Source organism: Eptatretus burgeri, chromosome 15, assembly GCF_056783735.1.
Source record: "Eptatretus burgeri isolate ZD-2024b chromosome 15, Ebu_testis_v1, whole genome shotgun sequence".
Lineage (NCBI taxonomy): Eukaryota > Metazoa > Chordata > Myxini > Myxiniformes > Myxinidae > Eptatretus > Eptatretus burgeri.
In genome coordinates this window covers 41,863,588-41,883,459 of record NC_140975.1, presented here as the reverse complement: position 1 = coordinate 41,883,459, position 19,872 = coordinate 41,863,588, and the positions used below count along the sequence as shown (strand labels likewise).

General features: G+C 44.7%; 1 protein-coding gene across 3 annotated transcripts in view; it reads left to right on the top strand.

The window, feature by feature from the left end:
* Positions 1-19,872, top strand: part of FAM20C (FAM20C golgi associated secretory pathway kinase) — a 98,280-nt gene that overhangs the window by 18,371 nt on the left and 60,037 nt on the right. For all 3 annotated transcript variants that reach the window (XM_085858081.1, XM_085858080.1, XM_085858082.1), the window contains 2 exons: positions 9,326-9,504; positions 12,104-12,182. In XM_085858081.1, the coding sequence (XP_085714207.1) occupies positions 9,326-9,504; positions 12,104-12,182 (258 nt within the window). The remainder of the gene's footprint in view (positions 1-9,325; positions 9,505-12,103; positions 12,183-19,872) is intronic.

Here is a 19,872-nt window from a genome sequence, read left to right as displayed (position 1 = left end):
CTTTGGTGACCGTCCGCTCGGGTCACACACGGTTCGAGTACGCTCATTCCGTACGGGTGCCGTCGAGGGTGTGGAGACTCGGTAAATCGCCACGTGGTCTCCAGGTATTTTGAAAATTGGCGAATAACCCTGTACCACGTGGTAGAAATATTGACCCTTCACGGTCCAAAAGGGAGGTCCGGAGTTTTCCGAAAAGGTACGATCTAAATTCCGGGCGATCGGTCGAGCCGACTCTGCAGCTCCATGTCGCGGTCATGCTCGCGGCCGACACCCGGCCCCGTAACATTGGTAGTCAGGAGTGCGATTCGGCCCCTCGGCCTCCGTAAGGAAATTCACGGATTCGGATCAGGGGTGGAGGGAGCGAACCCCCCCCCCCCGATCCTTGCTGAATCGGCTGCGCAGAGTCCACTTGACGTGGGCCAGTTAATGGCAATGTTGGCAGGAATGGAAAGCCGAATGAGGGGCGATTTACAAGCCACGGATGGTAAAATGGATGAGATGAGGGGCGACATGGATGCAAATATGCAAACACTGCGCGGTGAGATGTGGTGCGTGGGGTTGAACCTCCAGGCAGGACAAAAGGCAAGAAGGCGGATCGCGCGTGGCGATATGCGGACAATGGACTGCATCATGGCGGACACCGAACCGACAGGAGGGAGTGCAAATTGTGTAGGTCCCGCGATGGATTATGGGTCGGGGGGGGGGCGACGAGAGACGCCGTCACAGTAATTGGAGAGACCGAAACGTGTCGGGTGAGACACGAGGGGACGACAGAAAATAAGAGACAAAGGAAGAAACTAATGAACGCGAGGGGACGACGGAAAAAGTCACGGAGACGCAGGAGACAAAGGAAGAACACCAGAGACGCGGGAGGTAGAACAGGAAAAGGTGAACGAAATACGGGGAAACAAAGATACACACACACACACACACACACACACACACACACACACACACACACACACACACACACACACACACACACACACACACACACACACACACACACACACACACACACACACACACACACACACAGTTAGTGCGGGACGATGGGGTTGAGCTTGGGGAATGTCTCGTGACCCGATGCAAGCAGCAGGATATCCTCCTTAAGGAACAGGGGGAGGAAATACGCTCTCTCGAGGAAGATCGGGACGAGGTGGGCCCGGTCGAGCCGAACGAGGTGGAGCGGGTGAGTGCTGTTCACGGGTACACGCGGAGCTTGGGCGGTATGGACGCCCCGGGAGTGCTTGTGGTGGCGTGAATCCCCAGCGTGATTGTCCCAGTGTGTGTGTGTGTGTGTGTGGTGTGAGTGTTATGCCGTGCGTGGAAATGCACAGATGTGTCCAGACGGGAGACCGTGTGGTGAGCCTTCTGCGCCATATAGAGCTATTTTGGTGACCGTGCCGGGTTCGCGCGACGGCACGTGCGAGGTCCGTGGCGCACTTCGCACACGGCCTGCACGCGCGCGTCTTCGCCATCCGGCCCGGAAACGTTCCACGTGGGACACAAGCCGGCCGCGTGGACGGGGCATCACGTGCTGCATACCGCGCGGATGACGTCATCGGGAATCTCGTGGCACGAATGCCGGGGAAACTGCGCACGGTGTCCCGCGTGGGGAATCCCGCAAAAGCGAGCGCTTGTTGAGATGTGCAGGGTGACGTCAAGGCTGCACGGATCGGCCTTCGAAGGGGACGTCGGTATCGCCCATAAGGACGAACGGGTGTGCCGTAAACCGCCACCATGGCGCCCCAGGTCAAAAAACCAGTAAAGACCAGTAGCTTACTGGTCAACTGGTACCAGTTGAAAACCAGTAGCCAACTGGTACCAGTAAAGCCAGTTGGTTTCTTACTGGTTTTAATATGGAAATTGGAATAGAGTGATATATTACCAGTTGAAATACATGTATTTAACTAACTGGTATCAACTGGGACCAGTACATTGTAACTGGTATCAACTGGGAGACCAGTACATTGCAACTGGTATCAACTGGGACCAGTACATTGCAACTGGTATCAACTGGAACCAGTAAGACTTTAACTGGTACAAATATGAGCTACTGGTTTTTTCAACTGGGAAATTGGAATTCTGACTGAATTTAACTGGTACCAGTTGAAACCAATAGAGACCAGTTAAAGACCAATTAGAACCAATAGAGACCAGTTGAAAATGTGTACTGGTTTTAACTGGTTTTTCGACCTGGGGCTGCAGAAAAAAAAAGAGCCTCGCTCCAAGTATACGGCTCTGCAGGATGTGGTGGACATCCTGTGAATTGGGCAAAGGAAGCACTACTTAGTGGGAAGGGTTAGCGATAGCTAGACCGGCTTCATGGGGACATGGGTTGTTCCTCATGGAGCCCGTGGAATGGATTAGTTAGAGGGATTTTAGGTTAGATTTAGAAAATGGATTCTGGAAGACATAGACAGACATGGAATGTGTAGTGGGGACGTAGCTTAGCTGCGTAGATTAAATGGTTCGTGCATTAGTGTAAGGGATGACGAGGGAGCACGAGATAGTTAGGGGAATTTAGTTTGGAGAATGGCAGTGTGGAGTGTTGGTGTGAGTTGGAAAATGGAAAATGAGTGTGGGACAGCGGGCCCAATAGTGTATGGAGTGAATGGGGAATGCATGGTGCGAATGACTGAGCGGGGGTGGGGGGGGGGAGGAGTGATTCCCACCCAAGTGACCTCGGGGTCAGTTTAATGTTAGTTGGTGGGTTTGTCAAATTTACCAAAAGGAGGTCGTTTTGTTGTTGGTGTTGAGAGAGGGCACGAAACCCATTTGGAGGGGTGCAGTAGTTCATGGATTGGCTGGGAGCATGGCTGTCAAAAGGTGAGTATTGTTTAGAGGGCACCCCGGGCACCGGACTAGTTGGCCAGAGTAGGCCAAGGGACCGGGATAGTGTAGTGGGCACGGGCAACCCGTGGAACAGGAACCGTAGTGCCAAAATGCCACGTGGGCATGGAAGGGGGGGGCATTGCCAGAGAGGGCAACTCCCCACGTTCATAGGGAGCTGGTAGGCTCGGAGACAGCCTCAGAACCCGGGGGTGCCATGGTTAGAGTTCGGCAGCGGGGAAGTTCCTGCCAGTTGAGCCACGCTGCCCAGCCACGAAATTGTGCGAGGGCTCAGCCCAAATTTATCATGGACACCAACACATGCGACGGGAATCATGGTTGTTAGTACCCATAGTTTAAAGTTGATAAAAAGTATGATAGTTAGGAGATGTACCCCTTCGCTCTACGTAGGCTGCTGGACCCACCTTGGGTTAGATTGCTGAACTCTGAGGAGGCCATTCTGAGGCTTCATTGGGCCTCGAGGCAGGACGCGAGTCTCTCTCTATTCCCCTCCAGACAGGGAACGTAGGGGTTGGGAGTAGGCTCGGTTGATAGGATAGGTTAGGAAGTGGGTTCGGGAGACGGAATTATAAAAGAAAATAAAAAGGGGCTAAATTTAATTTGTGTGGCAGATTAAGGGAGTGGGTATGGACAGAGACAGGCAAAGGCAATAGGTTGGGGGGAGACAGTGGGGTAGGTCCAAGCCCGCCTTCAGAGCGGCCGGCACCACCGCACTCCGTCCAGACCCACATGGAACGAGACAAGAGGCTGGCCAGCTTCACCTGCTGGCCTGTTGTGCTTCAGCTGCCTGTTCCTCATGGCCTTGCCTTGCCATGCCTTGTTCGACTGCCTCTGCCATAACCCCATTCCTGCTAACCTTTTGTTTGCATTGTCCCTGTGTCATCATCCATCACCATGTGTGCCAGGATCATCACCTACAGTGTTTGCAAGGACTGCCCTGCAGGCAGCCACACCACGGGGACTGCATTGAGCAGCTTGCGCACCGTTCTTGCATCCATCCAGTCCATTTTTGTGCTTTTGTATCCGCTGCATCTTCCATCCAGTTCATTTCAGGGAGGAGCCAGGGACTGCATTGGGCGGCCGGATACCTCCCTGTTCTTGCATAGAGGAGGCAGAGACTGGATTGGGCAGCCTGGCTGCCTCTTCAAATGGCATACCGGGTTAGGGTGAGTTGCCTCCAGCAGCTGGGGGTAGGGAAGAACGAAGGATGACTCAAAGGGAACCTTTTGATCAGGCCCTGAGGACAACTGACCTTCAGCTGCTGTGCACTCACCCTCACATAACTGTTGACATTGCTATGCCTTTCCTTTCCCACAGATGCCAGGTCCTGGGACATGGTTAGATAAGTTAAGGTTGTAAATAAGTTCTTACCCCATCTGCCTGTTTGTCATAGCGCCGGCAATTTTATTTAAGTCGTCCGTATGAGTCTGTGTGAGTTTGTTAGTTACGCAGCGCATTAGGTTATTTATTTTTTGGGACATGTATAAAAAAATGTCACACTCAGGGATCCGTAGGTAAATCGTACTCGGGGAAAACTTACACATACTGGTCACACGAAACTTTGACTACTCGGGACGAGTCTGTAAAAATGGGAGGGGGTAGTGTTGCTAATTTGGAAACTTACTGCACTCAACATTCAGTAGTCCCAATAGAACAGTTATATCGGTAAGTATGTGTTTTATAGATAGCTTCCTTGCCCTTGTCTTATGGGAATTAAATGTACTTGCGCTGTGCGTTATTTTAAGTTAGGATTTTTTTACACCCCTTATAACAACAACAACACACCTTCACCTCACTTCCTCACACCGACGCCATTGTCTTCTTGCGTTCGACCACGTACGTGGGCGGAGTTTCCTCGGCTATAAGAGCTCCGACTCCGCCCCAGAGAGATGGAATGTTCCCCGTGACCAATGAGAGGCGAAACGTCTCAGACATCGACTTTCTCACGAACTCTCGACCAAGGGGAAGCATGAAACACCACAGACATCGACTTTCTCACGAACCCTCGACCATTGGGAGGCGTGAGACACCACAGATATCGACTTTCTCACGAACCCCGGACCAATGGGAGGCGAGACGTCTCAGGCGGTGATCCTTCCCAGGACACTCGCTCCCGCAGGAGAAATGCCATATAAGAAATGCCAGGGCCTTGGAAAGAGCGTGAACGGCAGGGTGAGCGTTAGGGGTGAACATCAGGGTGAACGGCAGGGTGAGCGTCAGGGGTGAGCGCCAGTGTCAGGGTTGGGTGATCGGATTCGAGTTACCGGAGATCGACTCGTCTGGTCTGGTCAGCTTGGCCTGATCGGGTTCGAGGTGCCTGAGATCGACTTGTCTGGACTGGTCGGCTTGGCAATGATCAGGTTCGAGGTGCCGGAGATCGACTTATCTGGTCTTGCAGTGCTCGGTCGTCTCTCGGCTCGTTCACCTGGCGTCCGACGCTTTTCCTCTGTCCCTGGTGCTTGGAGTGGCATGGTGTTGCGGGTTCGAGTCACGTCGAGCCGGTTCGTCGAAGACCACACGAGGTGGACAGGTCCAAGCGCAGGCTCTGGTTTCCAGCTCCCTATCCTCGACCTGGAAGACTTCAATAAAGACAATTGGGTTCCATTTCTGTATGTGTGTGGGCCCGTCTTTAAGTAGCAACTGTTAAGTGCCTTGTACATTCACTGCATTTGTCAATAGTCGTGATAACTCTGCCCTTACGTGCCCCCGCCCTAATTTCCCTATTGTAAATAAGTATCCTATTGTTGAATGTTTCACCTCGTCCTCGTCCTTTCCTTCATTGACTTAGCGTGTTGGGGAAATTAGCAAGGCCGTTGTGCCACCGTAAGGGGACATCTGGACCGACGGGACTTTGGTGACCGTCCGCTCGGGTCACACACGGTTCGAGTACGCTAAGCGGTTCATTCCATACGGGTGCCGTTGAGGGTGTAGAGACTCGGTAAATCGTCACGTGGTCTCTCGGTATTTTGAAAATTGGCGAATAACCCTGTACCACGTGGTAGAAATATTGACCCTTCATGGTCGGAAAGGGAGGTTCATACTTTTCCGGAGTCTTCCGAAAAGGTACGATCTAAATTCCGGGCGATCGGTCGAGCCAACTCTGCAGCTCCATCTAGCGGTCGTGCTCGCGGCCGCTACCCGGCCCCACAACAGTATCACAGGACGCAAGCTCAACTACCAACTCGACAACACCATCACATCATTCACTCTTGCACAAACAACAAAAATAATCAACATCAAAAATATTGAAAAACATCAAAACCTTACCCTGACAACATGTCCACTTTACATTTCAAACACCTTGGACCACACGGCATATCAGCCCTCATAAATATAAGCAACTTCTCCGACCAACACTCAAGAATTCCTCAAATTTGGAAACTCGGCAAAATCATTACTCTCCTTAAACCAAATAAAGAACCCACCAAAGCAGCCTCCTATAGACCCGTCACATTACAATGCACATCCTCCAAAGTTACAGAATGCTTCATACTCACACTCACAAACCCTCACATACCACTGTTCTCACAAACCTCACGTAAAACACCTTTGATGGCTTCAACAGCAGAAAACCGCCAAAATGCACTATTCTCACGACAATCGACATCAGCAAAGTGTTTGCCGCCATCCCAAAACTGTAACTCTCGAACGAAATATTTGTACTGAATACAAACATGCACAACATCACCAAGCACTGGCTTGCTAATGACCCATCATGCAGACAGTCGTACATAATTTTTAACGACAAGTCATCTCAACACACACACACACACACACACACACACACACACACACACACACAGACACACACACACACACACACACACACACACACACACACACACACACACACACACACACATACACATACACATACACATACACACACACGTACACATACACGTACACACACATGTACACACACGTACACACACATACACACACATACACACACATACATTCACACACATTCACACGTACACACACACACACACACGATACTGTTACGGTTGTCCGGTCATCCCAGTTGCCTGGTTAGAATCCAAGAACTTTCCTCAATGCGACCTTAACAGTTGACCTTTTTCAGGTCTTCCTTGAGGATTGTGCTTCAAAGACCATAATACCGTACAGATTGGAACTCCTGAATCGGTCCAGTGTCATGCCAAATATGATTCGCACTTCTTGATGCTAATTAGGCAGATCTCGCCTGACGTGTGACTCGGTCTGGATATGCAGCGTTTTGTGCCACAACTAATTATCCCTCAATGGGTCTTTCTTAATCACCAAGGAGGAACCACCACAGCCAGAATTCACCCGAGACCAGGTATCTTATACTACAAGAGGTGTGTGTGTGTGTGTGTGTGTGTGTGTGTGTGTGTGTGTGTGTGTGTGTGTGTGTGTGTGTGTGTGTGTGTGTGTGTGTGTGACCATTTTTCTCAGAGATGGCTGAACAGATCTTCATCAAACTTTCATAAGTTCATCAGTGAGTGCCGGGGAGTTGTTTAGGCAAACTTTTTTTTTTTTAAAAAGGGTTCTTTTTTAAAAGTATTGTTTTCATGACTATTTTTTTAATCACTGTGTCGTGCCGAAGCCTTTTTGGTTGACAGTTATATTCAAGTACACATACGAACAAATAAATACAAAACAATTACCAAACATTTAAATACAAATAAACCTCTTACGGAAGCAGTTGAAGTTGGTGGTACATCTTCTTCTTCCTGACGGCACCATATTTATAGATCAGGGTCAAAATTAACCCAGAAACATCAATGGTACATTCATGAGCATCCATTCCATGAAAAACATCAAATTCCACTCCTAAGGTAACACTTTTACAATGCCTCCTGGCCAATTAATCTACAGGGTGTTTACAAAGTCCCGTTACCTCCTCCGCAGATCCTGATAAATATAATGAATACACGAGGTATAAATGTAAACTATGAATACACAAAACGTTTATTGGCATAAAAACCAAAATAGTAACATATATATATATATATATATATATATATATATATATATATATATATATATATATATATATATATATATATATATATATATATACAATATAGAAACGTACCAGGGTAGATGACTTGGGGGAGTGGGTAACGGGACTTTGTGAACACCATGTTGAGTACAGTCCATCTGTCTTTGTGTGAAGTTGATTTTACAATTTCTTGGTTTCAGGTCTCATGGTCATGGACACGATTGACAGTTGCAATTCCACGGGATTTCCACAAATTTCACAGGATTCTGAGTTGGACAGGCGACCATGACGAGGCTCTCTGTAGGCTCATTTTAAAATCTCTCTGAAGTGCCTTGGCCTTTGTAGCTTTGTGAAATGATCCCTGACCCCATTCCTATGATCATATGAAATGATCCCTGACCCCATTCCTTCGTGAGTGTAGGGAAGTGTTTTAAGCCCCCACAAAAAATAGACCGGGCTCTGCTAGTATTTCATAACAGAACAATGGTCATGGGGAAGGGAACACAATAATAATTTATTCTTACCCACTACTGATCATACGTGCCCACAGACCAAATGACTAATTAAGATGTTTAATTATTTGGACCCTCAGACACACCATTATAGAGAGACAAAGTGGGTTGACAAGATTCTCGAAGACCTGTGCCAGTGGGGATCCAGACCTTAAACCTCATAAAGTTTTGCAACTGCAATTCAATCATTGCTTAATAGCTTTCCAACAAAGTACTGGGATTCTGGGATCATCGTTTTTGGTCCTTAGGATAACGTAATAACCCATTGACTTCTGTTTTTTATTGAGGCCTGTGCCAGCTTTACTTGCTAATGTATTCATTGAATAGAAATAATTTGATTGTGAAAATTACCTTGATGACCCTACATTCTGTTTGCCCATGAGGAGGAGTAGCCGCCCCCTTCACCACATGCTTGATCGCTCACCGGGAGGTGATTGGGGTGGGGAGGAATCTGATGAAGGAGATGTGAAGGTAAGTTAGAAGTGAGAGCAAAGGGGGGAGAGAGGAGGAGATGCAGACTGAGGAGAGGAATAAAATGAAGACTATGTGAAGGTGAGGGAGGGGGAATGAAGAGTAAATTGTATGGACAGAGGAAGAGGAGGAGGAGGAGGATAAAGAAGAAGAGGCCAAAACTCATCATTTTTTTTGTTTATTGATCTCTCATCCTCTCCCATCATTAAAAAAAAAAAATCAGAAACTTACCATCCAGTTTGTCTTAATCCATACATTTTCCCTTTGCAATTCAACAAGGAACAATGATTGTTGTGTTTGCATTATTGTAAAATTGATTTATTATTGTTGCCTGTTATCATGATATGTTTGCAGCCTTTGTACTGATGTCAGAGTAACTAAAAGGCATGAAAATATTCAGAATTAAATAATGGTTAATGATCATTAAACGACTTTATAAGTAAACTTTTCATGTGAAATGTGTTATTCAAGTTGGTTGATGGATCTGTTGTTCCAGGACGAGTGACCTGGAATATCCTGCACCTATGCTCCCTACTGGACTAGATGCATACATTCGATACCCGACTTGGCTGAAATTCCACCTCGGGATCAACAAGAATGCGCTGTACGCGCGGCATGACCCTGTCGTGGAAGACCTGCTGAATGACCTGCGTAAGCAGAAGGTCGCAACTGTTGGTACGAAATGCATTTCTTGTACGTCTTCATTTGCTGGGATGCTGATGTTTGTGACCTGTGCAAGGGGTCCGTACACATGCTGGAAGTTAGCGCTTGGTTGTTGAACAACTACATTGGAAGATATCGGTGTACTTATTATTTTATTTTGTACGAGCAAATAGAACCCGTCACTTCGATGACGGGAATATTAGAGGAAGGGGGGGGGGAGAGAGGACGGAGGGGAGGGGAGGGAGAGAGGATGGAGGGAGGAAGAGGAAGAAGGAGAGGGATGGGGAGAGAAAGAGGGATGAGGGAGAGGGATAAGGGAGACAGAGAGACAGAGATAGATAGGGGTGGGAGAGAGAGATTGAGAGAGAGACAGAGACGGGCAGATGGGTGAGAGAGGGAGTGGGGAGTGAGAGGAGGAGGAGGAGGAGGAGGAGGATGAGGAGTGGGGGTGGATTCTGGCAAGTGTGATGCCCAGCTGAACATCCATCCGAGAGACGGTACACACATTGAATCGCCCTGAATGTGAAACACTGGGACGACAGTATGTAGCTGAGTCGGAATACGAACCCAGGCGAGGCAGCTTTGAGCGAGAATGCTTACTTCTTGTCTATCCTGCCATGATCTGGCAATTCATTGCTTTATAAAAACTGAATTTATCCGAGCAGCAGTTCCGACTGCTAAAAGAAGAAGAAGAAAAAAATGATTACATTTTGGCAATTGGCACATTCTTTGACACACTTTCCTCTTCTCGACCTCCGTAGAGTTGGAGGCAACGTAGGGTTGGGGGGTGGGAGGGCTAGCGAGGAACAACATGGATATCTTGCTGTCACTCATTGTTATTAACTATCCAACCGGGAGATGAATTGTACATTAATTCCGTGCATTATATAACATGATGTGGTTTGGCAATGGCATGATGTCAAACCATGAATGCCAACACAGAGGAGTTTGTGTCACAAAATCCAGTCAATGGAGACTTTTCAGGACTCCTGCAAGCCAGCATGCCAGGGCATGTACAACTCTTGTCAAAGCAATGCAAAAAGTGTAAAAAAAATAATACTTTTAAAGCGTTAAAAACTGACATTGTAATGTACGTAGAAACCGAATTGTGATCAAGTGTTGAAATGTTACATCAACCAGCCTAATCTATTGCAAACAGCTCTTCAAACACTCCCACATGAGGCTAAGTTGTATTTTATCACCCCACAAAGCAGGGTTAAGCAATTGTTTCACTCTGTTTGTCTGACAGACGTCAGTCGATGATCGAGGAACTACTTAATTTCAATTGATTGTTATATTTTGAACACTAGAACATGAATGAGAACATGAACCGACAATTTAGCAGTTCTTTGGCTCTGAATGTGGAGAATTGTGCGGAGTCTCCTCCTGAGTGTGCAATGTGCACTCCCAAGGTAAAGGTAATGCTGTTGCTTCAGTCTGTCTGTCTGTCTAGCAATCAAACAAAATGGAAAATAATTTCAAACAAGAAACTTACTGTCCTCAGAGACAAACAGTCACAAAGAACAAATTAAATGTGTTAATTAAGGTGGTGGAAAAGAAGGTGCATCCACTGTGGTGGTACACTACTGATTCAATGGGTTTTTTTTTTTCGATAACCTTCAAAACTTTTCATATTTTTTGCAGTTGAATTATATATTTGAACACTAGAACACAAATCGCCTTGTTTTCACTTCCCAAAATCCTCAGTTTAGCAGTACTTTGGAAAATTTTTACACCATTTTCACCAATCAAATTTGCCACATGCTCTGACGGCAGAGATTCAGACAAAAAAATACGGCCCGTGGGCCCTGGTCAGTTCCGACTTCATCGATATTGGATATATTCATCAACAATCATTGTTTTTATTCCGGCCCTAATGAACTTCATACTCATTAAGACTCATTATCTTCTTTCCTCCTGGACAAAAATTCGGAAAAAACGCTCAGACAAGCTGTAGGCATTGCTCCATAGAACCATTATACCAAACCAGAAGTAAAAACTATGAATAGTCTCTGAGTTTTAGGACTTTGAAGATTAATTGATTAGACTAATTAACTCAGTCAATTGGTGACAAATCTGAAATTTTATTGCGGCAGGTTGTGCAGTATCTCCCCTCGTATCATCCCTCCGAGTTTCAAGTCATTCTGACCACAGGTTGCAGGATAGTGATCGAAATATTGATTGTGGACGGACTGACGGACGGATCGATGGGCATGGACCACCATTTTATAAGTCACTTCCTTCGGAACTGACTAAAAATGGAGGTACCCAGCAATGCAATGATGGCGCTAACTGCATCCAAAAGATCTGTTTGTTTTGTTTGTCCTTTTCTCCAAAATCGTTCCAAAACCATCAGTTCCTCCCAGAAGAGTTGGCAGAGCGTTCATCTCCGGACTGTTCCATTTGACCCATCAGTTCCGTATGGTTGCCATCTTGCCTGTTATTCAGAGTTCAAAAACAAAACGAATATAGATCATGCTCAGAAACGCAAAGCAAGTGTTGAAAAGATCCTTCCCAAGTCCTTTTCCTCAAGACTGCATGGGGTAAGGTGTTCTTTGAACTCCAGTTTGTGGTGCTTTGACTTGTGCATTTGCCTTCCTTCCTGCTGCAGTGATGAAATCTGGTGGTACCCAGTTGAAGCTCATAATGACCTTTGAAAACTATGGTCAAGCTCTCTTCAAACCAATAAAGTGAGTTGGATCCAGTTTTGATTGCCTGTGCCGTTTTTATATGGTCGTTGAAGTTTAAAAAAGTTTTTTTAAAAATTTTTAAAAATTGATCAACGAGGATAATCACATTTCATTAATCACATTTAATATGAGTGCTTATTCCACTCTCATTCTTACACCATTTTTATTTTTGTATGGAAAAGCTATGCTCATGGAAGTAAGTATGGTGATGAGGGTAAAGGGGCAGTGGGGAAACAGTTGGAGCAATGGAAGTAACAAACAGGAAAAGAGGAGAGGAGAGGAGAAAACAGTAACCTGTAAGTTATTGGGTTGGGTTGGGTTAAGAAGGATCACTTGTGATATAAAATAGCATGTGTAAGGAGAGGGAGGGAGGGGTGACATGACATGGTGGTACACTGCTTGCTGGAAGCCCTGGAGGGAAGGATGTGATAAAAGGCAGTTCAACAAACTGGAGAAAAGAGTGGAGGTTTGTGGTAAGCCTGGATTTTGGAAGTTTAATCAAGAAAGGTTGGTTATTGGAAGAATGTCTGCATCCTCGAGGAGCTCGAGCTGGAGATTATCTGAGGGCTGAGACAGCAGAAAGAGTTGGAGGTGGAAAACAAAGGCCTCTACATTAGAGAAAGAGATAGGCCCTGTGCTATGGTCTCATCACGGGAGATTCCAACAATGTTGAGAACTTTCGACTCCATAGAATCAAGGAAAAATAGATGTGGTGCTGTGGCACCAGCCCATAATATAGAGCAGAATTTCATTGAGCTACAGACAAAGGCCGTCAGCTGTGAGTAGTTATGATGTGGAATGGTGGTGGATGCTCATCTCCTCTTCATCACAATATACAAAAGGATCTTTAACATCCACCTAACTCATACTATCAAACAGCATTCCCGGTTTCATGACTATCCGTGGGACAGCACACTTTGCGATACAAATCCCTGCCTGCAATACACTAATCTGCCAGTTTATAGTTGGATCGACAATTGAACCCAGGCTTCTAACTTCCCACAAATGTTTAATGAACACTGAACACAGGTCAAAAGTAAGTATGTTACATCTGCATCATCCCTCCAGAACTGAGTGGGTAGTTTTCTCTCTGTCTCTGTCTCTGTCTCTGTCTCTGTCTCTGTCTCTGTCTCTGTCTCTGTCTCTGTCTCTGTCTCTGTCTCTGTCTCTCTCTCTCTCCCTCTCTCCTCCCCCCTGGTTGCATCATTGGTTGGGACGTGGCTATGCCGCTGATGCTGTGTCCCCCTTACCAGTACACTGGTACTCATTTTGCTGACCTCAGAAGGATGACAGGCTGAGTCAACCTCCTGGTGTATTAATTCAGCAGCCAACAGGGCTTGAACTCAGGACCCTAGGATCCCAAACCAACACCCGAACCACTAAGCCAACACCAGGCTTGGTAGTCCACTCGTGTATAATAATGATATGTGAGGGGTCTTGAGCACATGTTCATTTTGCTTTCCTTTTTCTTGCTCTGTCTTAAATTTCATTCTGGTTTTCTGCACATGTATGGGCAAAAGTATATTTTTACTCCACTTATTGTCATGGTGCTTCTCAGCTTTGCATATAAACCTGGCTTCTGGTCTGGTTCACATCAGTAATGTTGCAAGTTTGTATTTGATGCTCATCTGTAACATCTGAGATCAGTTTACAGTTGTAAAATGTCCAGTTTGTTTTTATTGGGGACAGGACAAAATTGATGTCCTTTATGCCCCAGATCAGCCCCTGCTAGTATATGGTTTGTTTTGGGAGAACCCCTATCGAGCTTTTCCTTGTTATGCTCAGGGAAGGAAGTGAATGTGTGGAAGGTTTCCAGCTGTGCTGGAGACAAAGGGCCCAATTTTCTGGATTAATTGACCCTATGTGGAAATTATTTGGTTTCTTGATTCTTTGCTTGCATTTTTTTGTTTGTTGCGTTTGTTCGCTGTAAATGCGATTTGTAATGGGTTTAGTTTGTCCAACCATGTTTTTAAAAAAACATTAATCTAAGGCTCGTCGTGGAGCATGTACCATATAAATACAAAGAACATTAACACAGGAGTAGGCCATTTGGCCTATCACACCTGTGTTACATAACAACATATTATTCAAATTTATCAGTTTCTCAACTCTTGTGAGGAGGAGAACTGTCGGACATGCACAAGGACATCACCTTTGTGGTGCTACTCCTCATTAAACATTTGTGGGAAGTTAGAAGTGTGTAGTTTTGGTCTAATAATTCAAATTTCTGTGAAAGTAAATTTAATATCACAGTTATCTTTAAGTATATCATACTAAAATATGCAATTTGGTGTCTGTCTGTGTGTATTTTGACCATGATACATTCGGTTCTTACTTATCCAATCTCAACCAAACTTGATAGGAGGACTAAGAGTCAAATGATGGAGGTTGAAGTGACTTTGTTTGCCCCCCATAATTCCTAAAGGGGTTTCTGTCTTTGGTGAAATCCGTGTTGAGGTGTATAATCCGTGTTAAGATTGCTAATCATGGCGTTTCTCCAAGGCTGCATCTAATAACTATAGTAATAACAACATACATGATGATAATAGCATAATATTAATGTTATTACAAAATCAATCTATAATTACAGCAGTGTGTGTGTGTGTGTGTGTGTGTGTGTGTGTGTGTGTGTGTGTGTGTGTGTGTGTGTGTGTGTGTGTGTGTGTGTGACCGCTGTTTCTCGACAACCACTGGTCCGATCTAATTGAAACTTGCCAGATATATTGCTGGGGACCTGAGGATGTGCCTTTTCAAGGTTTGATATTAATCGGACAAGTGCTTCCCAAGTTATGGCCATTTATTTACCACACCAATGACAAGACACATTGTTGCGTGGGCGTGGCCGATGGGGAAGGGAAGCCCAGCCGTGTTCCCCATTACAGGTAACAACGTACAGGCTTCCGGAGAGTGATGACTTCGTGTATTCTAATAATTTCTCGATTTCTTATGCGCATTTATAGATAAACACAATGCCCCAAGTTATGATCGTTTTCATGAGACGGTGCATACATTTCGGTAACATCAGAGTGCTGGTGTGCTCCGAACCAGGAAGTAAATTTTTTTCTCTCTTCTCTTCTCTTTTTGTTTTTCCTTGCGACGACATTGTGAAAAGGTAAAATATGTTGGCGCTAATTGAATAATTGGCCATTAAAACCTAAATTGCGAATCATCGTAACTGTGATATGCGAACTTCCGCGCCACGCACGTACGGGCACGCGAGAGCGAAGAAACAGCCTGTGTGGTTGTTGTTTCTTGCTCGCGGTTGGAATATTTATTTATTCTTTTTTATTTTATTTTATTTTATTTTTTTACGGGCACGTACTAGCAATATTAATATGAATAATTAGTGGTCGACTGATATATCGGCCGATATCTGGCATGTTGAGGATATCGACATCGGCCTATGATATGGCCGATATTAAAAATAAACCAATGTCACCCGCAGGGTGACCCGTATATTGCCAAAAGGTGACCACATGTGACTTCTTAAAGGTCACACTGAGGTGAACAGAGCTGCTATCCACCAGGAGCGACTCCTTGAGGAATATCTGCCTACGAGAGATTCCGATGAGAATCGTTCGACAGAGTAACCATGAAAAATATGCTTTTGCCTCATAACGTCACCAAATGACGTCATAATGTCTCAAGCTTGACATATGTAGAAAGCACTCATCGAGGTGTTCAATTTGAGGTACTACACGATATGGTTCCTAAAACTTGAAAATTTGAACTTGGAGTCAAATATGTTTGACCTTCGGCGCTAACCATGAAGGTCAAGGCCAATCGCCACCAAAAATTTAATCAGCTGAGCGCCAGACCATGAACTATATTCCCATGAAGTTTGAAGACGATCCGATCAAAATTACTCAAAAAATAAGGGTTTCGTCGACTCCCCTGATTTGCGCCAAAGTGAACTTCACCTTTGACCTTGACCTTCAAAGTTTTGTGCACTGAAGGGACCTCTCTCGGCCTCTGATATGCGAAGTTACAAAAATTTCTGATGATAACTGTGCTCTGCAGCATTTTTTATACGTGATTACAGACAAACAAACAAACAAAAAAAAAACATACAAGCTGACTAGCATATCTTGCAAAAACTTCGTTTTGGCAAGATAAAAACAAAAACCTTTTCATGATGCTCGGCAGCGAGAGCACCCTGTTGTGTCAGTTTGGCATCTGAAGCCACCGTTCACGTCAGGTGGTTACTGCGGAACGTTGGTGAAAGCTTGCTGGCAGTGCTGGATATGCCAAAGCGGAAAAGGTAAGACTGTATATTCCGAGCTTTCAAATCTCAATTTATTTCATTTCCCATGGTGAATCATGCCGTGTTTGCCATGCCCACTGTTCATGCTATGGAACCTCCGCAGACGTCCCACATATATGGGGCCACTTCGCAGCCTTTCACACCTACTCTCGCACCGTGAGACTTTCTCAAGCCACTTCCACACACGGGCCATCTCAGGACCTTTCATGCTCTCACACCATGGGCCATGCACACACTCACACCCTGGTTCCCTTGGGAAAATCTTAATCTGTACTTGTATATCCGTGGTCACCTCGGACCCAGATGCAGTCAGATATGTAACATGACTTATTTGAGTTAACAACGACTCCGTGTCCTTTGATATAAGTGTCTGAAACACAACCGGCCATCACTCCGCACCGACCGAACTAGTTAGGGATGTTTTGTGGGATGTTGGGTGGTGTGTTGGCGCATTGAAAGTCAAAAGCTCCGCTAAACTTAGCTTCTCATGCCTTGTTCGCCCTTTGACACCATGACTGGTAAGGGATCAATGAGTGGTATGAGTGCTTCTGTTCCTAAGAAACAAAGAAAATATTAATTTAAATGACGGTGATATTAGAAGTGATTGAGCGATAGGAGCAGTGACACGGTAAATCAGCTAACACGGTAAATTCTCGGAATGCATCTTCTGTTTTCAACGAGGAATTGCTGTACACGACGCTCAAAGTGGCAATAATGAAACAGAAGGTGGGAAACACACCTTGCTACCCATTGCGCCACCCTAACATGGCGGCTAGTCCGAGAACGACGTGGGAGCGGGAAATTAAATTTTATTTTTTTATTTTTTTATTTACATTTTTTCACCTAAATCTCAAAAATATAGTGTTTGCTTGAAAAATTAGCAGTTTTCAGGTAAAATGGGATTATAGGATCCTGGATGTGTAGCTGGTTACCTGTATAATCTTTGCTCAACATTATCATTGTGTTGATATTGAAAATTTTGTTGGCAGTTAACCTATATTGTACTGTAATGTGCATGTGCAAGCAAGCTAAGTTAATATTGTGTTCAATAAATTTGTTAATTTAAGTTCAACAATTTTGTGTAATTCTCTTTTTTTGTTTAAATTATTAAATTGTTTGAATAGATGCATAAATCTGTCATCGGCCCCCTGATCTCTAACTATCATTATTGGCCCTTGAAAACTCATATCTGTCGACCTCTACTAATAATATCCCCTCTTCGAAGGGGTTTTTCCTCTTTGGACAAACGCCGTGTTGACATGCATAAATAGCTTATCTTGGCGTTGCGTGGGGCACATCAACCATAAATATAAATAATATAAACCACAAACCCGTATGATTACCTTTTCAAACAGTCGCTACTGCTGTTTAACACTAAACTGAAATAAATTTGGAGGAATACAAACATCCTTAAGGAATTCAATCCTTTTATCGTGTCCACGACAGAGTAGTGGACCCAAACCTAGATCTACTATAATCTATACACTACCGGTCAAAAGTTTTAGAACACCCCCATTTTTCCAGTTTTTACTGAAATTTAAGCAGTTTAATGTTTCAATGTACTCTGAAATTAAAGCATAGAACAAATAAACAATTGCAGATTAAAAAGAAATCATGGAATCGTTTTGTTGAACAAAATTTAATCCAAATTTTTAACTCATCAAAGTAGCCTCCTTTTGCAGATATAACAGCTGAACATACTTGTGGCATTCTTTCTACAATGGAAATCAATTATTGTTCGGAAAGTTCTTACCAACACTGTTGCAGAAGTTCCCACAAATGTGTTGCACTTGTAGGTTGCTTTGCTTTCACCCTTCTGTCCAGTTCATCCCAAACCAGCTCGATGGGGTTTAAGTCTGGAGACTGTGCTGGCCATTCCATGATTTGAAGCCTACCATCTTGTTCTTTTCTTCTAAGGTAGTTCTGACATAGCCTGGAGGTATGTTTTGGGTCGTTATCTTGCTGTCGGATGAACTCCTGAGACAACTTGGCGTAGATCAGTGGGTATTGCATGGCGCTGCAAAATGCTGTGGTAGCCCTTTTGGTTCAGGGTTCCAATCACTCTGTGCAAGTCACTGACTCTGGATCCAACAAAAGAGCCCCAGTTCATCACGCTTCCTCCTCCATGTTTGACAGTTGGTGTCACACACTGAGGAACCATCCTTTCTCCTACTCGACGGTGTACAAAAACCCTGCGTGATGAACTGAAGATTTCAAATTTTGATTCATCGGTCCATAAGACCTTCTTCCAGTTTTCAGTAGTCCACTGGCGGTGCTTCATGGCCCAGTCAAACCTCTTTTTCGTATTTTGCCATCTTAGCAATGGCTTTCTTACTGCCACTCGACCTGTCAAACCTGTAGCTCGAAGTCTTCTCTTCACAGTTGAAACTGAGACATCCTTACTTAGGCCAGTATTAAGCTGTGCTTAAAGCTGCTGTCCTGTGAGCCGCCTATCACGCAAGCTGTTGATTCTCAGAAACTTGTCTTCTGATTGTGTTGTGGCTTTGCTTCTGCCAGACCTCTTCCTGTCAGAGCTTCCTCCAGTTTCCAAGTGCCTTTTGATGGTGTAGGAAACTGGACTCACTGACACCTTGGCTTGCTCTGCATTTTCTCCAAAGGAAAGATCTACACTTTAAGGGTTATAATGGTCTGTCTGTCTTCCTTTGTTAATTGTCTTTTTCTCGCCATTCTGATGGTAATATACCACTTCCTGCAGTGCAATATTGTCCAAATAATGCTTCAGAGGGTGTAGCAACACGGTCTGTTCTAACATGGCTTTTATACAGACAGAGGGTTTGTAACTAATCAACAAAAGTTGAGACACCTGAAGGAATTGTTTGCATCAACTTTCAAGGCTTAATTTACTTCCATTGCTGCAGAACAGCTGCAGTTGCTAACCCATTACTTGTTCCCTGAAAAGGGCCTTTTTAACAACTCTGAAATTTACATAATTTTTCAGGTTTTGGGGACCTAAACTTTTTTTTAACCTCTGGCAGTTTACCGCTTAGCTTTGTAACATTTCAGGTTATTCACTGGACTTGAACTGCTTAAATTTCAGTAAAAACTGGAAAAATGGGGGTGTTCTAAAACTTCTGACCGGTAGTGTATGTCCACGCTAATTTTCTCTGTTTTCACTGCAGTCACTTATCCGATTGACACTAAATTTTCACCATAGGTCCGACTACTACTCTAGAATGTTTAAATGATAATTATGATGTCATAGGTCATGTGGTGTGGCATTCATGTAGGAAAAAAGGAAACATTTTTGACCTCTATCTCCAAAACCGATTCATGGAAAAAATTGAAACATAGCATATATCACGTACTCCCGATGGGAAACAAATGTGGCCTTTTTTGGTTCACGAAAAAATATTTTCACGAAAAAAATAAGTGACCACTATATTCGTTATTGTTGTGTGTCTGTAT